This window comes from Brienomyrus brachyistius, chromosome 9 (genome assembly GCF_023856365.1).
Source record: "Brienomyrus brachyistius isolate T26 chromosome 9, BBRACH_0.4, whole genome shotgun sequence".
Taxonomy (NCBI): domain Eukaryota; kingdom Metazoa; phylum Chordata; class Actinopteri; order Osteoglossiformes; family Mormyridae; genus Brienomyrus; species Brienomyrus brachyistius.
In genome coordinates this window covers 2,222,760-2,249,916 of record NC_064541.1, presented here as the reverse complement: position 1 = coordinate 2,249,916, position 27,157 = coordinate 2,222,760, and the positions used below count along the sequence as shown (strand labels likewise).

The window sequence follows — 27,157 nt, the reverse complement described above, 5'->3', positions numbered from 1 at the left end:
GTGTCGTGCCTGATCAAACTTGGGGGGCTGTCCGTGATTGGCTTCTAGAAAGAATGGAAAGGTACGATTTGTCCGAATGCATGAAACAAGAAGCAATTATGTAATCATCTACTATTAACGTCTCAAGACTCAAAAACATCTTAAGATGAAATCCAGGTGTTTAGGTGGACTACGTGCAAATTTTATACCCAAATTTTGAAGCCTTTGCTTTTCCTTTGGCAGAAATGATCTTCCTAGCCTAATTCATAGCCCTACCAGGAGCGACAAGCCACATGTTTCGCATCATTAAAGGGCTGGCTTTTGCTTGACAGAGACAAATTGGAAACGAAAACACGGACACCAGCCTTCCTTCGCTTCTTAAGAAAGCCAGAAATGCCGCAGCGTTTTCCCGAGGATGTATATTAAGACGTATGAAGCCTGTAGAAGGCAAATGACCTTTTCAGTCAGGGTGTAAGCAGTACTGTAACGGACGCCTCTCTCTCCATCTGCACCCTGACTTATTGCATTGGGAGCTGGGTGATAAACCTCCGCAACAAGCCATGCAAAGATGTTAACAGCGCGCATTTGTCTCTCGCCGGTGAGATATTATGGCCGGCACGGGGTGTCACCGTGACGGTCAGTAATGAATGAGAGGCTCTTTGGACCCCCTTTTGTTTCGCAGCGAGGGGGAACTCACCGGGGCTGAAAGAGCGCACCGGCTGCCTCAGCATCCCAAACCTCGTCACCCCGGACAAATCCCTGCTCCGGGGGGAATCTCACTCCGTCCATCTCCATGCGACCGCTTAACATATCAAAGGGCCCGCCTCCCTTTCATCTTCAGGAAATACGGAGGAACAGAACCGTGCACAAAAATGCCAGAATGAAATAGCCTTCAAGGAAACCTGTTATGCATGAATTATGCTCGTAGGATTCTGCACGTGTGAATCGACCCCATGGATCCTGAAGTCTGATAGGCGAAAGCCTGCTCTGTACATTCATTTTGTATTCAAAAATAAAAAGAAACTTAAATTAATGACTACACCAGCCCTACTGCATATTAGAATTATTAATATCGCAGAATAAATATATCCCTCTGTCTCCTTGAGTAATCATGTTTCTTGTGTTGATGGGTAGCCTGCAGTTTTTAATCTAAGCTAAAAAGCACTGAGGCCTAAAATACCCTTGGAAAAATTAATGGCTTAATCATTGTGAATTCGAACTTCTATGATCAGGAGTTCTGCGACGCGTTCATTCATTTCTGGGATGGCGGTGTCAGGGACAGGGAACGTGTGACACTCCGGAAAGCACCGTGTGTTTTTCAGGGTGATGTTTTCCAGCCAGTGAAAGAGGCGCCATAACAGGATGCACTTTGGCTCGTTGAGCCGCACTCTCACCTAGCGCTCGCACAGTTGGAGCTGTGATTTGACTTTGCATGTGTGTGCTTCCTGCAGCTTCTCCAGTTTCTTCCCGCAGTCCTGAACCATGCGGGTCGGCAGATAGACATCTCGAAATTGCCAGGGTGTTTGTCCTGTCTTGCACCCAGTGCTTCCATGGAACAGACTCCAGGCTGACTCTGTACCGGATCAGTGTTACGGGAAATAAACAGATAGAAACAGCAAGATATCTACACTGAATAAAAACACCCCCCCCCCCTTTGGCTGCAGGAAACCTGCCAGGACCTGAAAAAGGAAGCTTCAGGTTACAGGTACCCTCACTGCCTGCGGTCCCATTCAGGCTGCGCAAATACAGCACACTAATAAACCACACGGGCATGGAATGCCTACTCGCCGCCTAATGAAGCCCGCGTCCCTCGTCCTTGGGCCAGCCTGTCAGGCTGACTCACCGCAGTCAGGAGGTACCTGGAAAAGGAGGATGAGTCCCCACAATTTCATCATCAGTGCTTTACCAGAACGCAAGATATTATACAGCAAAACCCCATATTAAGGATTCAAAGTAGATTTTTCCAGGTTATATCAGAAGTTGCACCCCCCCCCCCCCCCAACTCCCCTCCCCCCCGCAGCCTCTCAAGGCTGCTTTCATGATGGTTCCACCTGATGTAACAAGTACACAAGCGGGAATCTGGATCTGAAAGCAGCAGGTAGACGAGCTCCACTGGCTGGCAGCCAACCAGCAGGGAAGGCCGGTCCTGCTCCGTGCCACACGGCGGACAGGGCAGAGGACCACCTTTACACGCTCCCAGAATAAATATAGAAGAACACTCATTTCTAATTCACCAAGGTAACCTTAACGGTGAAAATCTGGCACTGCTTTACAAGTCACAGAGCCCAGCAGCACATAGAAAACAGCCTTTCGGGGGTGGGGGGGGGTAGCGTTCATGCAGATGTACACCTTCCAAAACCCGCTGTGCATCTCATTGTGGATAAACAGCTTGCAAAGGGCTGCGGTAAGAGCTAAGAGCTACACCGCGTCCGATAAATTTTTAATTAGTGCCCTTATTTCTGATGCCCCTGCAAGAAAATAAATTGAACACAAGTAAATATAATCTGCCCAGAATAGTTTATGAGGAAAATCGCCTTTGTGGTAAACAAGAGCAGAGCTGACTGCTGGCAGGGTGTCCCGCCGGGGTCAGGGTCGCTCCAGGGCCCTGGCCTCCGTGTAGAGAAATACGGCCCCCACTGCTCCTCCAGCTCTGCCGCATTTCATTTCCACCACTCTCTGCCTCGACCAGTAGCAGCTCTCATTCTTCACCTTCATTGTCCAGGACAAAGGAAAACCTCTTTTGCCAACAATGAATGGTAAGCATTTTGTTTAGGTTGAGTCATTCCTATAACAAACAGCACAGCACTCACTGTGTAGCACGGTTGCTTTGTGCCTATGGGGTTTTGGGTTCGAATCCCACCTGCACTCCCGGTGCGTGAAGGTCAGTGTTCCCTTTGTCACCGAGGTAGAAGTTTCCTTCTGCAGTCCATGGAGATGCAATTAGGCTTATTGGTTTCTCTAAATTGCCCTGTGGTGGATGGGCATCCCATCCAAGGCATCCCCTGCCTTCTGCCCTCTGCTGCCTGGGATGGACTCCAAGCCCTCCTCCTGTTATCTTGCACTGGTTAAGTGGTTGGCAAATGGATGATATTTGCCATACATATTAACTTTGGAACACCTAGTGGATCACCATGGGAGGTGCCCGTCGTTGTAATGTGCCCTCCTGTACACTTGGGGGCGGCCTCCCCGTTTTATCAGACCAGTTCTGTGGGACGCCGTCTGTTCCAATCATCCCCGGGGACACACTTGGATTGTAAACAGGCTGTGTTCGTGCGGCTTGGGTGCCTATGCAGCGGTGTGGCCTGCCCGTCTTCCCCCGTGTGTCATGCTGTCGCTGTTCTTTTCGCTCCATTTGCTTTTGTCCACGTTCCCAACCTTCAGCCTGTACCCAGAGAGGAACTGTGCACCTGAGTGTCCTCTTCTTTATAGCTGTACCTTACATTAAAGAAGCCTGTGAATATGGTATATCAGTAACCCATATTAGAGCTTAGCAGGAGCGCTATTAGACCTAAAGTCTAGACTCCAGACTGAGGGTGCAGTTGTTAAATCATCTGAGGTAAATAAATCATTTGGGGCTTGTTTGGATTTTTCCGGGTCTTCAGCCCAAATGCCCCAGACTCGGGACATCCCGGAGTCCTGCTGTATCCTGCATGTACCTCAGTCTTCCTACAAACGTGGTGAAGTCTTAATAATCTAATAGTGATTTATCGATAAGGCAGTCCATCCTGGTGAACGGGGGAAATGCCAACGACAAACAGACTATGTAGCATCAAGAGGGTTACAAGTAAAAATATCGATAATACAGTAAAAATAGTCAAACTCTAAGGTCTGTATACAACTTGGCAGGTTTTCGGAAGACATTTATTATATCAGGACCCCCCGCGCAGCCTGAGTGTCCCGGAGGCTATCCAGGATTAACGAACAGGGCGGTCTGCAACCAGGAAGGAGAGGGCACCCGAATGTGGGGGCTCGTCCGGGATCGGAGCCTCCGAGGGCTCTCTGTACCGATAAACCATCCCAGCTGTCCTCGTCACCAAACTGTCAGACTCTGAAAAGCTGCACTCTGCACACACTCAGAAAAAAAGAGAAGTGAAATATTTATTCAGAAGTGTCAGCACTGCATATGCATAATCCCTGCATACCTGCGGTCATTTATTTTGTGGCTATGACACACCTAATCGTATAATATTTATATTACTCTAATGCTTGTTTGAAACTTTTATTAGCCCAAGCACTCTCTCCCAAAAGAAATGGATCCAGAATCTCGTTACAATTGCTTAAAGATGTTGTATAATGCAGTGATATATACACTGGAAAAGTGGTAACATTAACATGGATAAGCTGACGGGTTCAGCATTTCCGAGGGGGTCACTGATGCAGAAAGAGAGATGCACAGTTAAATTACTTTATTGCTAACGCAGCGAATGGAAAGCAGCCAGGGATACATTACACACAAACTGTTATAACGTCGCCATTGTTCCACTTTCTCCATATCACAGGGTTTGCGACGATAAGAAATTTCAAAACTGCATGTAGAATTGCTTTTTGGGCATTACGCTAATCAAACCTCAAAATTACTCAGAGTTTATATACATTTAAGTAATTTGGCAGGGCGTATCCTGACACATAAACCAACACCCATCCATCCATCTTCCAACCACTGACCCTTCATGGAGGATAGAGCCAATCCGAGACAGTTCCGCTAGGATTCCACTCCATCACAGGACACATACAGGCACTATCTAAGACACACTAAGGCCAACTGAGAGATGCTAGTTTGCCTGTCGTTGGACTGTGGGAGGAAACTGGAGCTTCCAGACGCAGGGGATTCAAATCTATATCCACATGGGGGATACAAACAGCCGGGGATTTGAACCCATAACTACATGTGTACATACACACAACGGGTTGGGGGGTGGGGGGGGGGGGGTTGAATTGATAACCATGTGGTGGGCATACACACAGCAGGGGGGATTTGAACCCATAAGCACAGGAACTAAACACAGCTACATACTACCGATACAGTGCAACTCCAAAACCATCATCCTTGGTCAGAATACCTCTTCCTACAGCAGTAATTGACATCTAGACCATCGTGACTGACAGGTCGGTCTTTAAGACATTCCAGGTTTATTATTCCACAGTTTATTATTTTCTTGGTAAGTAGTTCTCACTGCAAAAAAAGGTTGAGAAGCACATTTCTACAGTCATCTTACCTAACATTTTGAAAAGGTTGTTTGTGTTCCTGGTAATGGAGTCAATAAAATTAAATCCTTACATTCTGACACCAGCTGCTCTTTTAAAACAAATCTGCACCTGGGAGGTAACGTCATCGTAAGTGTTTATCCAGAGAAAATAGGAAAAATCTATATGACAATATAATGATACAAAGTAATGATGAATAACAAACAGAAAACTACTGGTATTTTTAAATGCTGGAAAGAAGGAATGCCAACAGTCGTGAAAGCAATTAAGACTTTTTAATTTCTAAAATCAGAGTACAACTTTAACGTCAATGGATAACATTGCCAGAATAAGTTATGCAATAAATTAATCAAAAATGGGTAAAATCACCACCTGTAAGTCAAACCCGGGCTGTTAAACGGCTTTGTTTGTATGCAAGTCACCTTGGTGACGGTCACTTAGACATCCTTTAAGAGCTACCAAGCTTTGACCTGTTTCGATCACGGTGTGTGATGGAAATCCTGCTTCTGAACCCCGAATCTCCCTGGTAGTGTTCCGGCACCAGGACCGGGTTGATGCAGGAGTGAACCTGGGTCGCAGCCTGGGCCCTGACTTGTAGGGGGTTTATTTCCATTCCGGAAGCATTTTATGCTGTAGGTAGAGCCTCAACGATGATTTTAGCTCGGGGCTCCCACTGCCCTAAATTCAGCCCTGCCAAATGCACAACACAGTGCTTACAGACACAGACATGGCGCTTTTTAATAAGGGCACAGCAACGCCCCGTGGAATCTTGGCAGAAGCCTCGGACTGTCTGGGACATATGTGACTGTGTTATTCCGCGTGGGCGTGTGCCATCCTTCCCCTCCTTTTTGGATCTAGGCTAACAGCAGGCGATTCGGCGGAGTCCGTGTCTCGACCTTGCGTGGCACACAGACCGTCGCTGAGGACCTTCTAACGCTACCTGTTTGGTCACAACAGTGGACATGGGTGGAGAAAGGAAGGATGAATGTGGATGGAGAGACAAAGAGGTGGAAAACAAACCCATGTTAAGAGGCAGCAAAAACAAAATTCTTCCCATTGTGGTGACTACAATAGCCCGATGAGGAGGTAGCTTTGGCAGGAGCAGCTGTTCCATCTGCTCTTGCACCATGAGCTGAACTCAAGGCCAGAGGTCAACAGTAAGGCAGAGTATATTAGACATCAGACAGGCGATTCCCTTCTTGGAGGCATGATAGTTTCATTCCCACTGCAGAATCAAGTTGTTTGGTCAGAGAGTGCAAGGGTTTGGTATGAATTTCGACAACATTTGAGGACTGAATTTATTGGTATATCAGTCACACCCCTGTTGTGGGCCATCGCATTTTCCTGCCTCTGTCATTCCACAAGACGGAAGATGCTTGATTCACAACACTCCAATCACTGTGCTATTGTAGCATTTTTTAGAATTTTGCTTTAGTCACCCTCGTAGTCCAACTCAGGAATTGTTTTTTTTTTTTTTTTTTTCCCGAGAAAGTCACAAACATTGAAAGAAATTCACAAGTGTGGCAAGGTTTAGGGTGGGCATTCTGCCTTTATCCCCACTGCACACAAACGAAAACACACGCACTGGGTCCTACCATCACCACTGCTCCACCATCAAATCCAAAATCCGATTCACGTTGAGGTCAGAGTCCAGGCCAAAATCAGTTTCCACAAATGGGGCAGCCGGAGGAGTCAAAGGTCGAAGGCCAGACGTCAGGGACTCCAGCCAGTCGGCAGGGTCAAAGGTCGCAGCCTCTCGTCTCTTCCTGGACAAGGTTGCAGTAGGAGGTGTGGTGCAGATAGGAGGAGGCAGAGGGGGCTGCGGCTGGCAAAGCTGAATGGAGCTGGAGGGTGATGGAGGAAGCTCCAAAAGGAGAGAGGAGCAGAGTGGGGAGGACAGGGGGTTTTCATCTTTGGATGGGTGCAGAAATGATGGTGATTGGTCAACGTGGGAAGGTGGAGAGGATCCTGACAGGGAGGAAACCACAGTCTGGGACTCAGAGACCGAAGAAGCTGTATCTGAAAGAACAACAGAAGGTGACCTAAATCAGTCAGGAGAGCAGGAGCAGAAGGTGAAGGCCAGCTCCCCTTCCGGGGGTTAAATGGAGGATGGTGCTGGCATAATGATAAAATAGAGATAGAGATGAAGTGGGGGGGTGTTACCTGTGCAGCTTAGTGGTTCATCCAGAATGTCGTCTATAGACTGGCTGGGAGCCATCTGACGAAACGGGTAGAAAGCACAAGAAAGCGGAAGGTGACTCACCCACATGTCAAAACAAGTTATATATCTGTACTATAAATAAGTATATATACATATATATACATACAAGGCATGTCACGAAAAAGGTTAGAAGAACAGATGCAGTGTGAGCTCTTAAGCCTGTGAATAAGTGGTACAGTTTGTACTACATTCTCCTGCTGCATAGCGACAATATGTCGATGTCGAGACCAAGAAGAAGCAAAAAAATGCAAATGTAGCCACTGGACATTCCTCACCAGGACTCTCTGAATGGCCTCCTGTAGTTCCTCCTCCAGGCTCCGCCCACTGGAACTGGTCTGGACTGGACTGGCGGTGATCTGCATGGGCAACTCAAAGTCCTGGCCAATCGCATCGCAGGGCTAGGAGCAGAGCAGCTCGTTCACCCCAAATTGCAAAATAAACTATGGCGAATACACCTATACAAGTTCTACAGGATTTCCTGAGATGTAGTGAAGTTATAGCCAACAGAAACAAGGCATTCACCTGCGTAAACAAGACCTCCGTCTGACTATGAGTTTCTGAGCTCTCCTGCTCGCACCCAGGTTCCTGTTGCAGGAATGGATGGAGCGAATTATCTGGAGACTGGAAAAAGTAATAGGATACAGACATCAGTAACAGAGCATCAAAACTATACAACTCTTACATCAATAAATAAAACATATGCATGCATAGCTAGGTCTACACATACAGGGGTTGGACAATGAAACTGAAACACCTGAGTTTAGACCACAATAATTTAGTATAGTGTAAGTCTTCCTTTTGTGGCCAAAAGGGCATCCGTTCATCTTGGGAATGACAGATACAAGTCCTGCACAGTGGCCAGAGGGATTTTGAGCCGTTCCTCTGCCAGAAGAGTAGCCAGGTCACTAGGTGATGCTGGTGCAGCAAAACAAGTCGCTCCTCCAAAGCACTCCAAAGTAGCTCAATATTATTCAGATCTGGTGACTACGCAGGCCATAGGAGATGATCAATTTCACTTTCACGTTCATCAAACCACTCTGTCACTAGTCTTGCTGTATATAGTGGTGCATTATCATCCTGATTCACGGTATCACCTTCACGGCAGAATATTGCCTGGGCCTATGAAATGCCATAATATTGCAGCCCAAAACATCACTGATCCACCCCCCGTGCTGAATTCTGGGTATGTAACAATTCGGGCGGTAAGCCTCTCTGGCGTTTCTGCACAGTGTAACTCTCCCGAATGTGGACTCATCAGAGAACAATAGATGTTTCACATTGTTCACAGCCCAAAATTTACACTCCTGGCACTGTTGAAACTGACGTTTGGCACTGGCACAAGCGAGCAAAGGTCCAGCTATAGCAGCCCGACCATGAATATTGATCCTGTGGAGCAACGAACAGTTTTTTGGAAACAGGAGAGTCAAAGTGTGCATTTAATTCTGAGCAGCTGTGGCTTTATGTGTTTTTGGATACGATCCGGGTTAGTGCCCAGGTGTCCCTGTCAGACAGCTTCATCTTGCGTCCACAGTTACTCGTGTTGGACATGGTCCGTCCTTCGTGGTGGAATGCCGACATTACCCTGGATACCCTGACTCTCAATACACCACAAAGACTTGATGTCATGGTCACAGATGTGCCAGCGAAATGCGCATCAACAATTTCTCCTCTTCTGAACTCTATGTCTCTCGTTATGTTGTGTCGAATGCAATATTTTATGTATCTTATGTGCTATTGCTCCGCTAATTAAACTTTCACACTCCGCTCTTACTGTTGGAATGTGCAATCAGTGAAGACGGCCCACCGTTCAGTGCAATAAAAGAAAAGAGAAAAAAGCAACCATACAAATAAATATTTGTATGTATATATGAGAAAAACAGCCAGCCATAGGAGGCAGGTAGTAAATGTACATACTATGGATGAATAAGATGAATAAAAAGGATTACTATTATTGCACTGGTTATAATCATCGATAAAGACTAATGTTGATTTATTTTTGTTGTTATTTAATGATCTTATGGTCCAAGGGAGGAAACTGTCTATGAGTCTGGAGGTGCATGTTTTGATGGACCTGTAGCGCCTACCAGAGGCAGCAGGTCAAACAGGTGGTGTGCAGGACGGGCAGAGTCTCTGAGGATGTTTTGGACTCTAGAGAGGCAACAGGAGCGGGCAATTTTCATTATCCAACCATATTATATGCAACTCCACTGTATGTCATCGTATGGAGAAATAAAATATTACAAACAGCTCCCTTGTGTGTGTATGCAGAATGGGTCCACTTAGGATGATAGGTTAACTTACACTGTCTCCAACCACGTCCAGGCATATTTTGGGAGTTCTGTCCCTTGGGCGACTCCTCATCCTCTCCCTCATCTCCATCTCCACACTGATCTCCTCTGCTGCCTGGCCTGGTCGCCAGGAGATGCCGGAGGTCAGAGGGGACGAGGACGGAAGTGGGAGAGCAGCGGTGCTGGTGATGGCGAGAAACCCAGAGGCCTGCTCACTACTACCCCTGGAGGGCAAATTGCTGTGCTGCCTGTAGGTGTCGGCCGGGAGATCCGGGCTGAGGTTGGGGGCCAACACTGGGGTCCCCGGTGGACACAGGGGCGTGGGGGCGAGGCAGGACCGGGGCAGCTGGTAGGGCCGCAAGCGCTCAAGGAGAGAGGGCTTAGTGCCCGACACAGGAAGCCCCCGCTTACGGAGTTGCTGACGGAGCTCGGAGACCTTCAGGTAGTAAGGGGTGGGGGAGCAAACAAATGGGACATGAGTGGGAAAATCAATTTAATAATAATAAGATAATAATCAAAGTTATTTCTGGGAGTATTTTGGCTAAAAGCTTTGGTGCCGTCTCACCGTGAGGTCGTCGAGGTTGGCGGGAAGGAGCTCAGGTTTGTGGATGGGATCTGGGCTGCAGCCAGGGTTTGTTGCTATGGGGACGGACTGGGGACAGGTGCTTGGTGTAGCTCCAGTATACTGCACTATCTGAGGCTCAGGACTGAGGGCCGAAAACGGAGATGACAACAAATGCTTGTCAGCAACGCTCTGCATTAGAATATCCATAAAACATCCAAAAATCACCAAAGAACCACAGCCAGGATCAGGGCTCTCCTTAAGTAAATATGTAAATTCACCTGTGTGTCAATGTGTTCTGCTGCTGCTGCTGTTGGTTTAGGATCTGCAGCTGTAGAAACACCTGCTGCTGTTGCAGGAGGCGGGAGTAGGCAGGGTCAATGGGTGGGACTGGGGCGGAGCCTCCACTCGTTGCACCCCCAGCCCCGCCTCTTTGGTCAGGGGGTATATACTGGTGGTACTTCAGTTTCTTAATTTTGGGTTTGGAATCACGGGGCTTCTTAGAGCGTGGCGGGCGTGTTGGAGGGACAGAGGAAGCAAGACAGGACTGGGGAGGTGAAGTAGATGGCTGGGCTGTCTGGTAGAAGGAGAAATACGAACCCAGACTTGTAATGAACAATAGGGTTACAGCAACACAGTTAACATCTGTAACATTGTATGTATGCAATGCAAATGTTTGAAAATGAATGCAAACTTTGGGCAGCAGAGGTGGGGCCTGGATAGTTAGGAAGATTCCCTTGGCTCTCCTGGGCGTTGCCATGGAGTCGGATTCAATCACAGTCATGGTTTTTGTTTGACAGATGCCCTCGGTTACCGGGGGCATAGCCAAGCTACACTGGAAACAAGACAACAGTGACATGTTTAGTGTCAAATACCAAATACCACCAAAGCATATTTTACATGTAATTTCAGTCTCTTCATCTCACCTGAAAGCTGTTGGGACTCTGACTTAGGGAGGCTGCATGAGACGAGTCGCTTAGCGACTGGTCCCCAACCAGCCCTGGAGATGTAGAGAAACCTGGCGACTGGTGAATCCCGAGTTGCTCAGGAGATGAGGAGGAGGAAGAGGAGGAGCAGGAGATATCATCTTCAGAGAGATCTGACAACTCAGGGAGAGGAATGGGAGCTGGGGAATGGAGACATATGAGAGTGTCATAATCCCAACATGGTCTTTGATCAGGAAAGCCAAAGTTGAGATGTAAAAAAAGCGGTTTTAAAATCCTCCAATCAAAATGCCTTTCCAGTAACACATGAGTATGGTAGTTATTTGAAGAGCCCAGTAGAGGTCACTCTTCCATCATTTGCCACGAATGTTTCCCACGTCTAATCCAGGGGTAGGCAGTCCTGATCCTGGAGTGTTGGTATCCAGCAGGTTTTCCATCCTATCTGGTGTCTGATGAACCACAGCTGATCTCAGGTAGATAGTAACTCATCAGGTAGGATAGAAAACCTGCTGGATACTGGCACTCCAGCAGCCGGGTTGCCTACCCCTAGTTTAATCGCTATTAGGTCCAGTGCGACGGGACACCCACCAGCTTCTAGGGGCAGGATGTGCTTCTGCAGGAGCTCCAGAGGACCAGGTCGGCGCTGGATCTTCTCACTGAGATCCTCTGCCAATCGGGCTCTCTTCTGCTTCAGTCCTGCCCCACAGCTCCAGGCTGAGAGAGACAATAAGCTGCTAACCGCTATGCCAGGCTCTCGCGTGTCTGTCCACCTGCATGACTATTCCTCTGTCAATCAACCAATGAGGGGAAATTTTATTGGACAATTCCAGGATAAATTCCGGAAATACCCGCCTTTTTTTACCTGGGTTGTTCCAGTGGGTAGTCCAAATTAAGCAAAACGGGTTTATCTGAAATCTGACCATATATTTAAATGAGCATAAAGTGAACCTATGTAATCGTCAGACATTTATGCAGAAGTCGGGAGCTCACCCTGTACTTTACTCTTTGCAGGTTCTGTATTCAGGCCACCACTAGGGGGAGCCTTGTGGGCAGGGCTGTCATCTGAAAGACACTGTAACAGCAAACAACAGGTCACAGGAGACTTTTCTCAGGCATCATTATGTTTTAATTATTATGCATCTATTGCACTTTTTATTGTGGTATTTTTGGCAGATATTGAGATAATGTGAAAGAACATCAATTACCCCAGAAGTACACTCCTTCTCTTTCTCTCCTACTTGAGGGTGGCAAGTACTTTTCACACCTTTAGGCCGGAAGGAAAACATTACAGTGGGAGAAATGCTTAAAGAAAACACCTTTTAAATAAGTTATAATAAAAACACTGCGGAGGAGCAGGCGCCTTGGGTGGTGATCTTATGCTGCTTATTGACATGCCCACCCGCATGCAGACCTACACAGATAAAGCTGCAGAGAACCTACTGGAATCTGAGTTGATTTCATTCTGTTGCCTGCGGTTCTGTATCCTCAGCTGCAGGACTGAAAAATGAAGAAAGATTAGAAGGCTTAAAGAACCGCCTGAAATCACCTGTCATGTCCCGGGTCACATACACCAACTCTAGCAGCAAAATTAACTGGTGAATTACAACCAGTGGCTTTACTGGGTGACATTTCCCATAATGCAACTCTGTGCTGAGTTCTGAGATCTGAGAGTAACTGGCAGGGAGAGAGGGAGGGAGGTAAGAATTTATCCATCACTATGTCTATTTTTATCATCTCCACCCCCCTCCCAGCTGTCCCTCTCTCTCTGTCACTCTGTCTCCCTTGCTGCCATGTGTGCAAAGTAAATTCTTCCTCTGACTTTCTGGCTTCAAATCCCTCCCATGAAGTGGTAAGATAAAACGTTACATTTAGGCAAACCTTCTGCTATTCAGACAGCCTCCTAAGACCAGATCAGTCCCACAGTTCCGAGCAAAACACACCAAGGAAAACCAAAGGGGCAGGGGCATAGGTTTTAATTAGCTGAGCACTGTTGAAATACTTTACATCAGGTTGGTGCCGTACAGGGGAATGTGCCACTGTATATTGCACTGGACAAGGCTGATACCATCTGCAGAAGGCACTGTCATGCAGTGTGGGCAAGTAACAGGCTATACACCAGCTCAGTCAGAGGCTTTACCTCCCTTTATGTGCACTAAAGTACTGCCCAAAACACTACGGAATACTGTTCTAAAACACTCCAGAGTACTGTCCTAAAATACTGCAGAGCACTGCCCTAAAACATTGCAGAGTACTGTCCTAAAATAGTGCAGAGTACTGTCCTAAAATACTGCAGAGTACTGCCCTAAACAATTGTAGAGTATTGTCATAAAATACTGCAGAGTATTGTGCTAAAATACTGCAGAGTACTGCCCTAAAATACTGCAGAGTACTGCCCTAAAAGATTGCAGAGTATTGCGATAAAATACTGCAGAGTACTGTCCTAAAACACTGCAGAGAATTGTCCTATTACAGACAACACAGTGAAATAACTGCACAAGCCAGGGAGGAGGAATCAAGCATGATAAGGCACAGTAATATGTGATGTAATACTATATATAGGGAAATACGACACATCTACAGATTTATGCCAGGAAACAAACAGCTGCATGCTTTTGTTATGTATCATGGTTTGGAACATGTCTACCTTACACTTGTATACCGTACACATAGCTGCTGACTTAAAATCGTCATAGAAAAATAACAAATAATTAATAAAATAAATAAATAAATAAAGAACTTGCTGATGATTTGACTGACAGCATTATTCTAGTGAAGTTTTAAAAGCACTAAAACCAGGACAAGAAAAGGAAATAAATAATGCTAGCTAAATTAAAGAAAACGTACGTCAGGAATCTAATCAACATACATTTTACTACAATTTAACTAATTCTACGTTTCATCTTAAAAATTTACCATGAAAAGCAATTCTCACGAGCAACCAATGCAAGGCCAAATTTTCTCTCTTTTTTGTAATAAACACAAAAAAAGACTAAGAGAGAAAGATTAGCCCAGAATTAAGCCATTTACTGTAATTAAGATAATATTAGGCTTATAAATCTGTCTTTTAAAGTCAAGCTACTATAAATACTAAATAATATTCAAAATATTTTGCTATTAAAAAAAATATTTGAATTACGTGACCAATAATACTGTGAAGTTTAAAGTAATCAGAGAAATTGGTACCTGATACTACCTAAATTGAACAATTCAAGTAATATTTATAATGTTCTTCCAGAGTGCCTCATAACCAAGAAATCATGCAAGTGAAACTCTGAATGCTGAATATGTTCACTGGTTGTACTGGTTACTGTATCTAAGGTCAGCAGCCTTTTGTTAGTTGGTTTGATAAAGAATTGGCAGAAAATATCACATGAAAAAGGCAAAGTGTAACTGAAAGTCAATCCAGCACAATTAGGAAGCCAGCTGAGAGTCCAGGGCAGCTGCTGAGGTATTACATGATGGGGAAGCTGGATTGGCTATCCTGAGGTCACCCATCATGCCTTCCTAGCGATGGGGGCCGACCCACAGAACCCCCGCTGCATTTCTTACGTCTGATATGCGGTGTGCAGCTGAGGCCATATAAATGTAAGACCGTGCAAGGGAGTTACTGTACTGATTTCTAGCTTACACTACATTTTAGTGGGCATAACTCTGAAACACAACAAATATACCAAAAGATTTTAAAGGGGGACTGAGGTGGGGTCAAACAGGCATGAACTGTTCACCTCTGTACCTCAGTGGTCTTTACTCCTGTCTGGGCCTTAATGACAATAATCAGCAAAGAATATTATAGTAATAATTATAATTTTCTTACTTTTTGATATTTTGTTTGGAATTTTAAATGAAGCAATATTATTACCAATATACATATATACATGGCAATACTCCTATTAATGTACACAAAAGCAACATTTGACATGAGGGTGTTAAAAGCGGATGGAGTTCACAGGGAGCTTTGTCACACCTGAGAACCACATAGGGTGACTACTCAAATACTGATCTCAGTGGGGATCCTTTCCCATCGCTTTGTGGTTGGGTGGTCAGAACCCAAGCCCCCCCCCCCCCCCCATGTTTATTAACCTGCTGGTCTGAGGACAGCAGACTTTGTGGAGTGCTAAGTGTTAAGTCCTCACAACTGTAGTCACAAACCATGTTAAAGCATTTGCTGCAGTATTACTATGCCCTACTTTTAATCATAACTGGCTATAGAATATATACTGGTTAGTACAAATTATTATTGTAAATTTAGTTCACTTGATCTGAATTTTATTGGCTCTTTTTATTTTTACAAACTGCCGTAGTTAAGCAATTTGAATAGTAATATTTACCGTGTATCACACTTTCTTGCTGTTGTCACGTCGATTAAGCTACGTAATCGGGCTCCATCACTATAATATGATATTTGGGTTTCCGAGGGAAGGTGTCACATGTCACACATTCTACAACATCGACTGTGCCAAAATAAGCCGAATTGTGGCGAAGGCCACAGCTTACCGGAACGAAACTTGTTTCGGATGAGAAGGGACCTTTCAGAGGCCAGCAGGGTCATGATGGAGTGGAAGAGAAATGGGAGGATTTTCCAGAAAAAAAAAGTTGAGTCCTCCAGCTGGAGTACAGTGGGGACAACGCTGCTGGGGAGGACAACAGAGAGGAATGAAATGGCTGCATTACACCTTCAATTCACAGGCAGCACAAAAGCCGCCTCAGACTTCCTGACAGGCAAAAGGAGACGACGAGTCCCAAGGAGAAACTAACTCGCAAACTTACTGGCAAAGACAGATAAACAAATGTTTGAGTGGAGGAATGTGCAAGACAGTCTGACTGACAGAAACAGAGGCACAGACAAGCATGAGCCAACGGACATGCAGCCACGGGCTGAGACGGACTTCTTGGCAGAAAAAACGAGGAAAGATGACAGCTCTACAGCAGGCACACTAAACCCTTCAGACGTTTACGTATGTCAATACCGACAGACATGTGATAAAAGACAGACAGGCCGACGAGTGAGATGAAACAAAAGGCGAATGAAGGAAAAATGTGTCAGGCAAAGACGACTGACAACAAAGGTCAGACTTTATGCAAAACGGAAGCACTTCAGAAGCGTATATTTATATGCAGACAGATACGTTACATGCATACACTGCAAGAACATCAGGGAAAAGGACTTACCAAAGGAATGGAGACAGGAACTGGTGAGGGGTCAGTATGTGAGATTCAGTTGGAGGACGGAGAGGTGCAGAATTTCAGGTGCATTTAATGGATCCCTGGGTCATCCTTGTTGCCCTTTCCTGGCTTCCCTGGAAAAAAATGTCAAGAAAATGACCTAGGAGGGTGGAGATGGGATTATCCCCCTCTCAGAAGTCGCTCTCTGCCTGCCACTTGCTCACTCTACCCCCCTCACTGAGAAGCATGCCAACTGTGTAGAATTGTCAACCGGGTCCCCCTCCCCAAACGCCCACCCCCAACACCCTCTGCCTACCCCGCCCCCTGCCCCCCCCCAGACCGGTAATACAGGCACACAGAACCCAAGCCGACTGACTGACTGCACGATTCGGCGTTCATCAGCCCGTGTCACTGTGTCTTCGACAGGTCCACGCGTGTCGATGCACGTGATAAATATTAGGGGGCGTCAGACTTTCTGTCCTGTTACCACATCCTAAGGGTCTCCTACTGGGCAGACTTTGCACATCATGCTGTAGACTAGGGCTTGACAGCTGCCCTGTCTGGCTCGGGAGTGCTAAAGCGTCTGTGTCCCCTGAGGGTGTTAGCATAGTCCTGTGTACGCTAACGTCACCTGCCAGCATGTCCTCCTCAGTAATCTAACATGCATTCCAGCTTCAGTCAGGTCATACTGTTTACCTGGTATTTATACGGACACACCGTGTCACACAGAAACCAGGTCAGCTGGGGCAGCCAGTGAGCTAATGATTGCCTATAAAAGATTTAATTATCCAGGGAGTATGTGCTTGCGTGTGTGTGTGTCGCTGGATTGTGCAGAGACTTGGGGGGAGGGGTTGGAGGGGGGGAGATTGAGGGCCACCTGTTAGCGAGTTTGACAGACAGGTCAGTCTGTGCTGGTTCAGCAGGTCGGGGGGGGGGTATATCTTCTTTATTTTTAAGTAGATAAATGGCAAAGTGAGAGGAACCACAGACAGGTGCCATGAAAGGAGCCGTAGATGGGGTCCACGCCAGCAATACCAGCCGTGGCAGCCGTGCGGGGTGCCTGTGAGGAGACACCCGTCCCGGGGAAGAGAAGAGGGGGCCTTACGCGGGGGGCTGGTGTGACCAACCACTCCGGGGAATGTCAACGTATGTGTCACAGGCAGATGCTGACGGCAACATGTATTATTGGAGGAAAAATGATGTAATGCAGCCTCCCTGCCCCCCCCCCATCATTCTGGGAAAGCCGTCGCGATTAGCACCTGTTACCTTCTCTCTCCGGCGCGCACCCCCCCCCCCCCCCCCCCCACCCTGCAGCACAGCGCTAACGCCATGTAGCGTTGGCTCTGTGTGCCAGCAGGCAGCTCCGCTCGTTCTATTTCAGTGCATTAGAGAGCAGTTAAAGTACTAAAGCATCAAAAGAGAAAAGAGAAAATAAACATCGTCATGTTACACAAGCAGCACTGTGGCATATCCACTGACAGCTCAGGTTCCCCAATTTTACAAAACACGTTTGTTCTGCAATCATTTTTTATTTGCAAATACTTTTAAATGCTTAAACAAATTCTTCATTCGTTCACAAATTCTCTTCTTTCCTATTGACCAAAAAATATCATATTTTAAATTATACCTTGTGAAAACATAAGCATGCAGAGTTTAAGAATGTGAACTATACAATTATATTTACAAAATAAGAAAATTCAAATCAGTTTATTGGTATTTGGCTGAAACCAGAGCTCATTTGTATTTAGTGGTCCCAGCAAAGCATACTACACATTTTCAAAACTGCATCTACGCCATCATGCAACACTGCCCTCAAGTGCCCATCAATAGGCACTACACTTAATATCCAAGAATGAGAGCATCTAAGGGTACTCGACTGTGAACTAGTCTTAACGTGCAGCTTCAATAACTTCAGTGATGAAATACATACCAGGGGTGTTGTTTTGAGGGCAGAGGTAAACGTAATATCACTTCCCTCTTCATCCCAAACCACAAAAACCCATGGAGTTCAATACTGCTGTGAATTACTGTAAATTAAGCAAATATTGAGTAACTGGAAATTTTACCAGTAACTATTATATTTTTATTCATTTCCCCACTAAAGCTTCATGTGAACCATTCAAGTGACCATCTTCCCTATGGATCAGAGCCTTTGATTTGAAAGGGATGTGTCCTCAATCACTGTGCTACCTGCTGTTGGCAAGCGTCCTTATGAAGACTTACAATCAGCACATCAGAAAGCATCTTGACCACAACACTCTAATAGCAACGCATAATAATCTTTTATCTACTTTGCGGCATAATTAAGATTAATCCTACACATCAATCAGTAGCTAACAGGCAAATCACCTCTCATGGGTCCTTCAGAGAGATGTTTGTGATCGGCAGTCATCCAGTACTTCCTTAATAATAAGCTGCTTCACTGAAGATCAAAGAACGCTTGTGAGTCATTTCCCTGCCTGTCACAAATGCTGCATCCTTATGTTTAACCAGCAATCTGCTGGGGCATCTTAAGCTGATCCACTCTCCCGCATTCTGCACCAACCAATCCCAAGAGCTATACAATTAGACCCAAAGACTGGCCTTTTATCAAAAAATGTTTGCATCGTATAAAATCTCATTGGTTGAGCTTTGCACATGCAACAACAAAATATTTATCCAGGGTTTAGTAAGGTGGGTCCCCACCCCAACTGGCATCCAGGCCTGGGGGGCCCTGCTTCGTGACCCTCCGTTTCTGGGATTCTTGATTGAACTTGTAGCCACCCTGGACCCTGGACTTGATAGGCAATTATGGGAGATGGATGGATGGATGGATAGATGGATGGCACCCACAAATAGGCTACAACTGTTTAAAAAGATTTTTTTAAGATAAGTCATTGTCTGATTCAATATACGAACACATCTACATATATTCTACAAATCATATAGTAACTGACCCTAGTAAAACAAATAAAATTTTATGTACAACAAAAATATTTACAAAAGCATCATAAATTTTAATTAGAAATAATATTACAGTTTTCCAGCAACACCAATAATTTATGAAGGTGTAATATTTACAATCTTTAAATTGGTTTTCACACACAAAGGTGTGTGAACAAAACTGAAAACAAAAGCATTTACACTTTTTTGCATTAGGTAGACTTAGGACATATTACATATGTTTATACATATGTTTGCAACATACAGTGTTTAAACAATATATGATCTTTGCACTAGCAATATTTTCAACTTCCACACATGAAATGTTATACAGCCCAGTTGTAATGAGTAAATAAATGGTGGTTCTGAAGTTAAATCATATCGCTTTGAAACAGTCGCCAGCATGGATGACTGGTTACAGAAATAAATTACATAAAAATTCAAAGCCAGCACATGCAAACATATACTGTGGTTGACACACTGAAGCATGATCGTGTTTCTGCCACTTAAAATATACTAGCTTACGTGAAATGTAACGTTAAGTAGGTACATAGGCCTTTATTGGTGAAACTTCAAGCCATCCAGCAATTATATCTACAGCGGTCAGGCCACTGTACTCCATAACATACAGGGAGAAGCAGAGCACTTAAAGGTCAAAAGGTATAATTAATATACAATTTAATATATCATATGCATTGCCATCACAGATCCAAAATGCTTATAATTCTATTTTTACTCTTCTGCATAGTTCAAATTCCAGGCTAATCGTTTTCTGCTGCAGATTATTGTGATTTGTTTTTTTTTTTTTTACAGCACACTTGGATTAATTTTCCTATTAGGGATGAGAACACAAAGATGAATATCACTTTAAGCAGAGTAATGTCATATGTGTTGATGAAGGCTGTAACTGGTCTTGGAAGAAATTAGACTTTTGATGTCAATTTAGACATCAAGTATGTCACAACTTCATTCAAATGTCTTACAATAACGGATAACTGTTGAAATCCCCTGAAAAACTGGTATTACCATCCATACAAGTTCCAGAATTCCTAATCCTAAAATATAAAAGATTTTTCGGTAATAATCTTTGGTAGGACTTAAAAAATTCAGTTGGGCCCAATCAGTTTGGTTTAATTATGCATGATTGCTTACTATGAATTTAATTAATCTTATAAACTTTGAAAAAGCAAAACACTTTTCAAGAACCATGATTAAAAACATGCCTTTTAATAAATCTAAATGGAATCATTTGGGAGGGAGAGCTTCATTCCAGTGCCGATTAACTCAAGGGGTCACTGACGCCTTGTTGCTACCAATAGTCAGCTGTTATCCTAATCATCTGGGTGATCGCTTACTAACACCAGTCTCCAAAAGTGCCATCAAATATGCTGCTTCAGCAATGTACATTATAGGGCTGAAATACTGATTCAAAGGAAGAGAGTGTGTTGTCATGCAGTAAATTACTAATCGTAAAATTGTTTTACAGGTATTTTGCCCATCTCGAGAGAAAAGAATTTCGTATGCATGTCAATATAGCGTCGGCAAAATACTATCAGGAATGTTATAAGTACATTTTTGTGTTGTCAAAGATATAAAACTTTTAATATAAATTCTGGAAATTGTATCAATTTATGCTTTACTCTGAAGATGAACAGCTAGCTTAAATGCAATTAATGACAGTGTGTCCTTTTCTGCTAAAACACGATTTAAGTGTCACGACCTTTGGACCTGCCTTCCTATCATAGTTAGAAGCAAAATCCACAAGGAACACATTTTATTACTGCAGAAGACACCAGAAATGAAAGCATGTCTCCTTGTTCAGGAAACGGTCAAGAAGTTAAATCTCAACCAAGTGGCAAACTCGGTTAAACCATCGCTGAGAGATCGAGCTTCATGAACACGTAGCCAGTGACATGTCCATGACAGACAATTGCATATCCGTACATTTGTAACCCATCAGTAATCCGTACATTTTTAATAAGTATAAAACTATATGTACCCAAGACGCAAGACCATGTGAAAGTTTAACGCGACACGAGTTGCTAATCTTTGTCTGGTTCAGTGTCAGAATCCATGTCCGGTACAGCACAGCTGTACCACTCTGCACTCTCCTCCTGGCCTCCTGGCATTCCCTCCCCATCTCCATGCCCATTCAGCTCATGATGCTTCCGTTTTGTGTGCCTCCGAAGTGTGTTGCGCTCGGCGAATCGCATGTGACACTGCGGGCACTGGAAGGGCTTCTCACCCGTGTGGACCCGCTGGTGTCTGAGGAGTTCTCCAGCCTCCCGGAATCTCTTTGAGCAGATGGGACAGATGAAGTTCCTTTGACCTGTATGAATGTGCTTGTGTCTCTCCAAGTGGCTTGAGCGCTTAAAGGCCTTGTTACAGAGCGGACACACGTACGGCTTGCTCTGGGAATGGGTGATGGAGTGGCGCTCCAGGTCAGAGAGGTAGTAGAAAGCCCGTGGGCAGTACTGACAGTAGAGAATACGACGAGGGCAGGACGAGGACAAAGAAAAGTTTTTTGGGTGATTAGTAGGGAAAATGGCTGTGGGAGGAGGTGTTTCAGAACTCTCATAATGAGACTGATCGGAAGGAAAAACGTCTGCTGGAGTGTCAGGGGTGGGTGCAGGAGGAGAATCTTTGGACGTCTGACACACAGAGGAAGAAGTAGAAGATTGAACAGTGTTTGATTTGGGGGATTTTACAGGGGATGATTTCATTGACACGGGTGATGTGCTGGACTCTGTTTGGTTTGCAGCAACATTTGTTGAATCAGGTTTAGAGGGAGACTCCGATGTTTTGACTCTACTGAGCTTGGGAAGTGCTGTTTTGGAAGTAAGGTCTGGTTTGGGCTGTCTGATATTACCTGAGGAGACAGAGGGAGAATCAGGGCTAGGTATGGGACAAGTACCATTTCCTACAATGGAGGTAGAGGGAGTGCCAGAATTGAGTGGATCCACAGGTAATGAACCGCTGGATGGCGAAGAAGATCCAGTGACTGTTTTGCCAGATGAGAGAGGAACCGATGCAGAAGCTGAAGACTGCGTGTTGGAAGAAAGCAGGGGAGAAGGTATGGAGTCAATGACATTAACCTTAGAAGACAGGGATGAAGGAGGAGTTGATGAAGTTGTAAGTGGAGAAAGAACAAGAAACAAAGGAGCTGATGGTGGATTTGGATTAAGGGAAATGGGTAAAGAAAGAGTCAACAGGCTTGCATTTGATGTGGGCTTAGCTAATGGAGGAGAGGGAAGGTGGGAAGAAGGAACAAGGAGAATGTTAGATGTGGGATTAGCCATAATCTTGACTGGCTGGGAGGCCAAATTTGACAGTGTGGAGGATAATGAGGAAGGGGAAATAACAGCAGTCTGACTACTAGGTTTGTTATTCAAAAGAGGAACAATTTTTGGGGCTGAACCACTAGTTGAGAGCTGAGGAGTAATTTCTTTAGAAGACACACAAGGTAGCGCTTCAATTAAACCTTTCTTAGGAAGATCATGATCAGGGGAGGATGCCGTCCCAGAATCCTTAGCTTCTACCCAACTTGCTTTCAGTTTTGTCCTACTGAGCATGGAAGCTTTACAGGATTTTGATGGTGCTACTTGGATGACCTTCTTGCCATCTGGCGTAAGAGTATAGGGAATTCCCTGGTCATCTATGAGGAGGAGACCATCAAGATCTTCTGCAGTGGAGGACGTTGGAGAATTATTCAAGGAGACAGAAGGGGGTGACAGTTTAGGACCCCAATCTGATACATTAACTCTGACAACCGCTGGTTCCTTGTCAAAAAGAGCTTGAGAATTATCGTTTTGTTCTTCCTCCTCATCTTCCTCTCGCTGCATAATCTCATCCACTTCCATCACCAATGTGCTTTGACTTCCTGTCCCATCTTCTGCATACTTTTCCAATTTGGCTGTATGATTGCATACAGCCTTTTGTGGCAAACTTAAATTCAGCGCTTCATCCTTCCCTTCCATTTTCGGTATAACCAATTTTTCTTTCTCTACCCTACCTGTATCAGGCTCATTAGTCCTCTGTTCTTTTCGTTTACCAAGTCCTTTAACAAATGGAAAATTTGCTTCCTCCTTCTCATTATTCTCATCACTGTTTTGCATACTGTCAGACAATTCATTTTTACTCGACCAATTCTCCATGCTTTGTCGCAACTCGGCACTTAGTCCTGTTAGCAAATTGCTCTTAACGAAACCAGTCAAATCCAGCCTTTGTCTTTCTGAAACAGTAGTCTTCTCTTCCGTCGTATCTTTGGCTAAAAACCCAACCTCGTACATCACGGCATCGTGATGCTGTTCTTTTATGGTTCCAAGAGAATCCTCTGGTGCATTAACTCCATCATCAGAAGTAACCTTTGAGCCCTTGTCCTCAGTCTTAATCTCATTGAGAGATACTGGTGGATAAGAGTCACCCTGCCAATAGCCATGAGAATCCCCAATGCATACCTCCTCGATCTCATCTTTGAGAACCACCATGGAGTGACTGTGTGTCTCCTTGCCAGAAGTGTCTATGGAGTCTGTGTCTGGCAGACTGGGGTCAATGACATTGGTCTTCTGGACACCTGGATCCACAGATGTATGGGTAATGTTGTCCCCACTCTCCTCACTTTCCATACCACTACATCTCCTTTTCTTTCCACGGTTGGCCTTCTGCGTGTCCTTGAAATGCAACGACTGTGAATAAGGAGGTAGAGACTGAGGGGACTTCAGGGAGAGATCCACAGCATGAACCTGAATTTCTGTCAAGGGTTTTGTTGCCACTGGTTGTTCCTCACTTTCTGGAAGATTGGGTCCATCTACCAAACTTGTCCTGCCAGTAGCCAGGATAGTGCCTGACTTGGTATCCATTCCAGAATAGCCCGTCTTTATCTATAAGAGACGAAAATAATAATTTGAATACACCTTAGGAAAGACAAAAACATAACCTGCTAATTGTGTAATATGATCATTTCTGTTACAGTACATCATAACACCTTATTACATCCTGCCACTACAATGACAACAGATGTTGGAAAATCCACAAAAATTTACTCATAGATATTAAAATTCCTTTAAGATTTTTTTGTTCAAAAAGGCAATAATTATTGCACATACACAATCATACTATACACAATATGCATTTTATAGACTTACAAATTGCACAAGTTGAACAATTTTACAGTAGTATGTGCCTTCAATAGCAGTTCATTTTTAAATATTGCATAAGCTGTACGTAGGAATGTATAGTGCATTTAACATCTAGAAATATAGCCTCAGCAAGTCCTATGAGACAGTATTGAACAACATGCAATTATGTACCATCTATTAAAAGTCCAGAAACTGCTATTAGCTTTTTAAGGTAGGCCTAATTAAAGAGAGTGGCATGTCTTCAAAACTGTTACCCTTTTACCATTTTAATATATAAAAATATATCTGAAGGGTCAGATGGTTTCTTTTTATATAAATAACCACTATACTAATACAAGCGCCTTTGATAACTGAATTCTCATCCTGCAAAGGGTGCTACAGAACCACAGAGCACCTTTTGGGGTGACAGTCCGTTTAACAATAAAATTCTCGGCACATTGCAAATCGACACACATGCTGAATGCACTGCAGGTAACTATATGGCCTTTAAGGAAAAGGGTACCCCCCCCGCCAGAGGTCTGGCTGGCTCATGCTATTTCCAAAGATTCCATGTTTTGTAACTGGCCAAAACTTTCACAAAATCATGTCCATTTAAAAAACAAACCGCTATTCTGCAGAGAAAACCCCTTCAACAGCACACAGCTAAGCCTGAACACAAAGCCAGATGTTTTTGGTCAAAAATACATCCAGGTGTAACACTTATCACAACGCAAATATTTTCATGCAACAATTTCATTGGCGCATGAACATCAAGAACTTGAGGAATCACAGTAGGTAAGTTATGCTCCAAGTGAACAGTAGATCCTGCTGTATATGACCATTGACTGGATGATTTGGTGAGACACACTGCATCAGGAAACATAAAATACTTCAATGCATCTCAAAGAGCCATCGCATCAGAATTCGGAAGACAGACATCATTCTTCTTACAGTTGATGAGGGCTTGTGTTATTTTATGGTTAACAATAGCAATGTTTATATATATATCATAGTTCACTCTATAGAAAAATAGTTTCATACAACTATAAACTGTAATATACAACACAGAAACCATTGAACCAAAGGTTTGCAATCTGTGCAACCAGGATCTATTAACACTTAAAGCAGAAGAATGCAACTATCAATTTGTATCACTTTTATCGACATGTGAACTGCATCACTAAGTTTTATGGGAAAGTCATTTTTTTCATTCAATGTGAACAATGCCTAATATTGAAGTGCTTAAAAAATTTATATTTTATTGATCAACCATAAGTAATGCTGATAATTAGGTGGCCAATGATCAACAATATTCTTAACGTTATTTCCAAATTTTTACAATAAAGTGATTGGGGAAGCAATTTTGTTTCCTAATAAACAAACAAACAAACAATTAATGGCATAAATACAATAAATGTAATACACTATTCTGATAACTCACTGCCAAGCTAACTAATCCCAAAGCTAAGTAAATCAACGAATATGTTATACCCCTGGATGGTCCCATAAAACCAAGCCATAACAGCAGAAACTACCGACTTGGTGAGGGAAGCTTACTAAAATTAGACCGAAGACTACGCATACTTGATTTAATAATTTATAACTGTTCAAATTCACTATGCATTACGCCCACAATTAAGTGAAACCTAGATGATTATGCAAGGAGCGCGTATAGGTACAGCGCAGCCAGGTAGCCCTGGTCAGTGCGCCAGCTATATCTTCGGAATAGTTCATTATGGTCACAGGTAAACAACTAGTATCTTAATAACTAATAGTTAACTAAATATCGCTCGGTAAAGGAGTCGAGTCGGTAAGATTACAGTCGAAAAATACGACCAGCAGCCCCGGGTTCAAGTGACATCGAAAGCCCCCCGGATCAGCTTTACTTACACTCCGGCTTCGTCTAAAATCCCCCTTTTTTAAACTTAATTTGGATCCACATCGGTGCTTCCACATCAGCCGCGACTCGATGCAAACACTGAAGCAGAAATCAGGGCGATCGGACCCTCGGCCGGCGGCTCAGATAGACAGAGAGAGAGAGAGGGAACAGCACTGAGACAGTCGCCATTACAGCCCGAGGTCCGAAAAATAATCTGGAGAGGAAAGGTGATTATTTTTAGGGGTGCTTGTTACAGATGGTAGGTTTGGACCCGGGATAATAGCGGCACCGAAAGCGTGACCCGAAAAGAGCGTTTCGAGAGCTCCGTGCCCGTGTTTCGGTCCCGTCGCGCCCACAATAGGCGTATCTTTCTCGGACCCACGGCCAGCCATTTTATGCGAGCCGAAGGTTCGAGCCGGTGCGCGCACGCCGGCCGCAGGCTCCTGAGCCGCGATTTCCCGCGATCGAAGCGCCTCGACGCCGCAGTGCCGGCGTAGGAAGAGAAGACCGAACCGTTCCTGACTCGGATGGTGTCCGGGATGCCCCTGAAATCATTGCACCGACATAAAAGTGGATTTGAAAGTGAGCCACCCCCCTCCTTGTCCCGTCCCTCGGGCACACTGGCTTACCCGAGCCGCGCTTACTTCCGGAAGACCAAATATGAATGAGAGGAAAGATGCAGAGAGAGGGAACGGGAGGAGGGAGGGGACGGAGGGACGGAGGGGGGCGGTGTTAAGGGTGTCGCACACGTCCCTGTCCGGCTGGAAGCTGCACCGTCGAAAGGTCCGCCCGTCCATGGTTCAGGGTCTGAGACCTGCACAAGCTGTACCTTCAGTTGCATATTCGTTATATTCATTAAATTAGCATGTCACCCCGT

The 27,157-nt window shown here is 44.7% G+C and overlaps 2 protein-coding genes across 4 annotated transcripts; both read right to left on the bottom strand.

Moving 5' to 3' along the window:
* Positions 1-5,440: 5,440 nt before the first annotated feature.
* On the bottom strand, positions 5,441-16,635 carry si:dkeyp-69b9.3 (myocardin). Of its 3 annotated transcripts, XM_049025694.1 has the most exons (16): positions 16,369-16,635; positions 15,694-15,827; positions 12,640-12,696; positions 12,405-12,463; positions 12,190-12,271; positions 11,788-11,913; positions 11,182-11,381; positions 10,950-11,090; positions 10,537-10,832; positions 10,259-10,400; positions 9,707-10,129; positions 7,928-8,026; positions 7,681-7,803; positions 7,348-7,402; positions 6,780-7,203; positions 5,441-6,124 (listed from the first exon to the last, which is right to left on the bottom strand). In XM_049025694.1, the coding sequence occupies exons 2-15, from the start codon at positions 15,746-15,748 to the stop codon at positions 6,782-6,784; spliced, it is 2,280 nt and encodes a 759-aa protein (XP_048881651.1). In that variant the 5' UTR covers positions 15,749-15,827; positions 16,369-16,635; the 3' UTR covers positions 5,441-6,124; positions 6,780-6,781. The 3 variants fall into 3 exon arrangements, with proteins under 3 accessions (XP_048881651.1, XP_048881650.1, XP_048881648.1); XM_049025693.1 differs by having other exon boundaries at positions 5,441-7,203; positions 15,694-15,830; XM_049025691.1 differs by having other exon boundaries at positions 5,441-7,203.
* Positions 16,636-19,335: 2,700 nt separating this feature from the next.
* Positions 19,336-27,019, bottom strand: LOC125748938 (uncharacterized). Its single transcript, XM_049025666.1, has 2 exons — positions 26,910-27,019; positions 19,336-24,164 (listed from the first exon to the last, which is right to left on the bottom strand). Exon 2 carries the CDS (start codon positions 24,141-24,143, stop codon positions 21,327-21,329), a length of 2,817 nt encoding a protein of 938 aa, XP_048881623.1. The 5' UTR covers positions 24,144-24,164; positions 26,910-27,019; the 3' UTR covers positions 19,336-21,326.
* Positions 27,020-27,157: the final 138 nt, after the last annotated feature.

Excerpts from the sequence above, each read along its gene's own strand:
- si:dkeyp-69b9.3 (XM_049025693.1), bottom strand. The coding sequence starts at position 15,748 with ATGACCCTGCTGGCCTCTGAAAGGTCCCTTCTCATCCGAAACAAGTTT. Across the intron at positions 11,382-11,787 it reads CATCCTGCCCCTAGAAGCTG|CTCCCATTCCTCTCCCTGAG; the intron begins GTGGGTGTCCCG and ends TCCATTCCCCAG. Across the intron at positions 7,204-7,347 it reads TGAACCACTAAGCTGCACAG|ATACAGCTTCTTCGGTCTCT; the intron begins GTAACACCCCCC and ends TTGTTCTTTCAG.
- LOC125748938 (XM_049025666.1), bottom strand. The coding sequence starts at position 24,143 with ATGGATACCAAGTCAGGCACTATCCTGGCTACTGGCAGGACAAGTTTG.